The following is a 2,954-nucleotide window of genomic DNA, read 5'->3' on the forward strand; positions in this document are numbered from 1 at the left end:
CCTCATACTTTGGTCCCTCAGAGGACATAAAACTGAAGCATCCTTTACTTTTAGAAGCAACAAAAATTCTATCAAACAAAAATCAGACTTCAGGTCTAATAAAACGGCCGTGCCGTCATTTAGACTGAGCCTAGCAGCTGAGAACTGGAGCTGCTGGTTATCTGGCAGAGCCAGAATCTCTTGTTTACGACCGTCACTGTTTTATCAGCAGCGGCTGAAGGACAGGGAGCCGGAAAAAACCCGCCTGTTTCCAGCCGTTTCTGTGGCAGAGAAGGCCACGCCCACTCCTCTCAGGTTTCCCAGACAGACCAGGCTGCTTTAGAGCTACAGCTCATGTCTTATTCAGGTTGATCTCCAGGTAAACGCTGGAAGCCCGCAGGCTGAAGATACGGCAGCCATTGGCCACTGCCGTGCATCCAGCTAAGTGAGGGGGGGCCGTAATGCTGGACATCCTCAGTCCCAGTTCACTTTTCTGGCTTCAAGTTATTCCTATGAAGATTGCATCTGTAGCCTGAGCGGACAAATAAAAAAGGAACAAAGCATGCAAACACCAAGCGAAAAGCTGCCATGTTCACTTTGCAGTTCTTTCCTGGTTGGATGGAACCAGTCAGACATCCTGACCGCACAAACTGGAGTTTAAAGACCTGTTTCACCACATGTGCACAAATATTACCAAAATAAATCAAACAGTTATCCTTAATACAGCTAAAACAATTCAATGGGGTCGACTTTTAGAGGAATAAAGTATAATATTGATGACAGAAAACAATAAATCATGTTTTCTACCGTCTATAAGCAAACTTTTTATTTTCCCATTAACATCTGGGATTGTTTTAATTATTACTAAATTATATTTAAATCAGTGTTTTAATTCATCATAAGGAAAGTTCTTCTTATAGGAGGATCATCTGTGATGGGAGCCAAATATCAGAGTTTATAGAAAACCTTAAAATAATTCCCAGCTTCTAAATAACGACAGGAAGAATTCAACAGCCTTAAAGTTTAACTTTCAAGCAAAGACAAACTGGTTCCGTTCAAATGTGAACAGATCGTTATCGATTTGGAGACGCCCGTTTATAGCAAGTCAAATTTAATCTGAATGAAAATGATTATAGATATAAATCCTCCAGAGCTACCAGGAGAGTTTATATTAGAAAGTCTCCTCTAAGCTCTGAAGGAAACAAATATAATGATTGACTGACTGAATCTAAAACCTGGGTTAACCTGAACGCTGCTAACAGCTCATCCAGAAAGCTGCTTAAAATCCACCAGTTTGCTTCTGCAGCAGGAAAAGAAAAAAAACTCCCCACAGATAAACTTCCTGCTGGTTTAAACAAATAAAACCTAAACTGTTCATCTGGATGAGGCCCCTAGCAATGCATCCGGGTCTGGCCCTGAGGATCTGGCCCCCCAGGTGCTGCATCCAGGATCTGACCCCCCTGGTGCTGCATCCAGGATCTGGACCCCAGGATCTGGCCCCCCAGTGCTGCATCCAGGATCTGGACCCCCAGTGCTGCATCCAGGATCTGGCCCCCAGGATCTGGCCCCCCAGTGCTGCATCAAGGATCTGGCACCCAGGATCTGGCCCCCTAGTGCCGCATCCAGGTCTGGCCCCCAGGATGTGGCCCCCCCAGGTGCTGCATCCAGGATGTGGCCCCCAGGTGCTGCATCCAGGATCTGACCCCCCCACCCCGGTGCTGCATCCAGGATCTGGCCCCCAGGATCTGGCCACCCAGTGCTGCATCCAGGATCTGGCCCCCAGGATCTGGCCCCCCAGCTGCTGCATCCGCTCTCATCCAGACCCAGAAGCATGGAGCAGCGGGTGGATGATGACAGCAGCGTCCAGTGATGGCAGCCAGCGGGGCGCGCGGACCTCTCCGTGACATCACAGCCACATCAAAAGGCCCGAAGCGCCGCGGCGGCTCCTTCTAAACGCATCAAAGTCAATCTAGTTAGTAATGTCTGCCATGGCGGCTGCTTCCTCACATCATTCAGAAGAGAAACAAAGAAAAAGCTTCAGCTTCACTGACAGCAGCCAGAGGCGGACCAACCTTCCGGGAACCTTGGCGTTCCTCCTCCAGAAATGGATCCGGTTGTCGGTGGCCATAGTCGGCAGGATCGCCCCCCCTCAGCGGCTCCGGTACCATCAAACAAGAAGGCGGCGGTGGGGGGGTCTGCTTCCGCTCAGCTGGCTCTGCTCAGTCCCGGGGAGACCCACAAACAAGGCCGTACCTGTCGCTCCGCTGCGAGGATGGGCAGAGCGGCGCACTGGAAGCCGCCATCTTGGACAGAAACTGCCGAGGCGCGTGATTGGCGCGAGGCTCGTACCTAGCTGACAGGTGCAGCGCGTGGGGTGGGGGCTACCGAGGAGCTGAAGGACAGGATCCAACCTCACAGGGAGGGGGGCTAAAGTTTAAAGATGGACGCCAGGAAAACAGCCAACGGTTCATCAAAGGAAACAACAGAAGCTCCAGATGGGAGCAGCCCTGCTAGGTGGCGCGCGCACACGGAGGGGGGTGGTTCGCATAGACTGGTGTCACTTTAATAACTATTTCAAACCCACTAATATAAAGCAAAGGATTCCTAAAAATCTTTAATTTTATTGGGTTTATATGACAATCTGCAGATTAACTAACATGAAAAAAAAAACTATTATCTTATTTCAAGTGTAAAATATGTCATAATCTTATTTTAAGGTTAAGAACTCTCATTGCACTGACAGATTATCTTATTTTCCTGTTCAGATTAGGAACAACTACAGTTATTTTCAGAAAATTCACATATTTTCAGATCATTTTTAGCATATTTCAGTTAATGGATTTAATAAAAAGAAAAAAATATGTAATTTTCTCATCAGGGAGAACAGCAGCAGAGAAGAAGGAATAATATCAGCAGGAATAATAAGCTTTTTAAAGATCTGTTGACTGTTTTAATCCAGTGCATGACTCATGATA

The 2,954-nt window shown here is 47.6% G+C and overlaps 1 protein-coding gene across 5 annotated transcripts in view; it reads right to left on the reverse strand.

Moving 5' to 3' along the window:
• The window catches only part of tbc1d22b (TBC1 domain family member 22B), a 24,519-nt gene extending 22,030 nt beyond the window's left edge, over window positions 1–2,489 (reverse strand). The window contains exon 1 of one of the 5 annotated variants that reach the window (XM_015389118.1): window positions 2,052–2,489. In XM_015389118.1, coding sequence (XP_015244604.1) covers window positions 2,052–2,107 — 56 coding nt within the window. In that variant the 5' untranslated portion in view covers window positions 2,108–2,489. The remainder of the gene's footprint in view (window positions 1–2,051) is intronic. The other 4 variants (XM_015389117.1, XM_015389119.1, XM_015389122.1 and 1 more) reach the window with 4 other exon arrangements.
• Between the last annotated feature and the right edge of the window lie 465 nt (window positions 2,490–2,954).

Source organism: Cyprinodon variegatus, unplaced genomic scaffold (genome assembly GCF_000732505.1).
Source record: "Cyprinodon variegatus isolate N-32 unplaced genomic scaffold, C_variegatus-1.0 Scaffold447, whole genome shotgun sequence".
Classification (NCBI taxonomy): domain Eukaryota; kingdom Metazoa; phylum Chordata; class Actinopteri; order Cyprinodontiformes; family Cyprinodontidae; genus Cyprinodon; species Cyprinodon variegatus.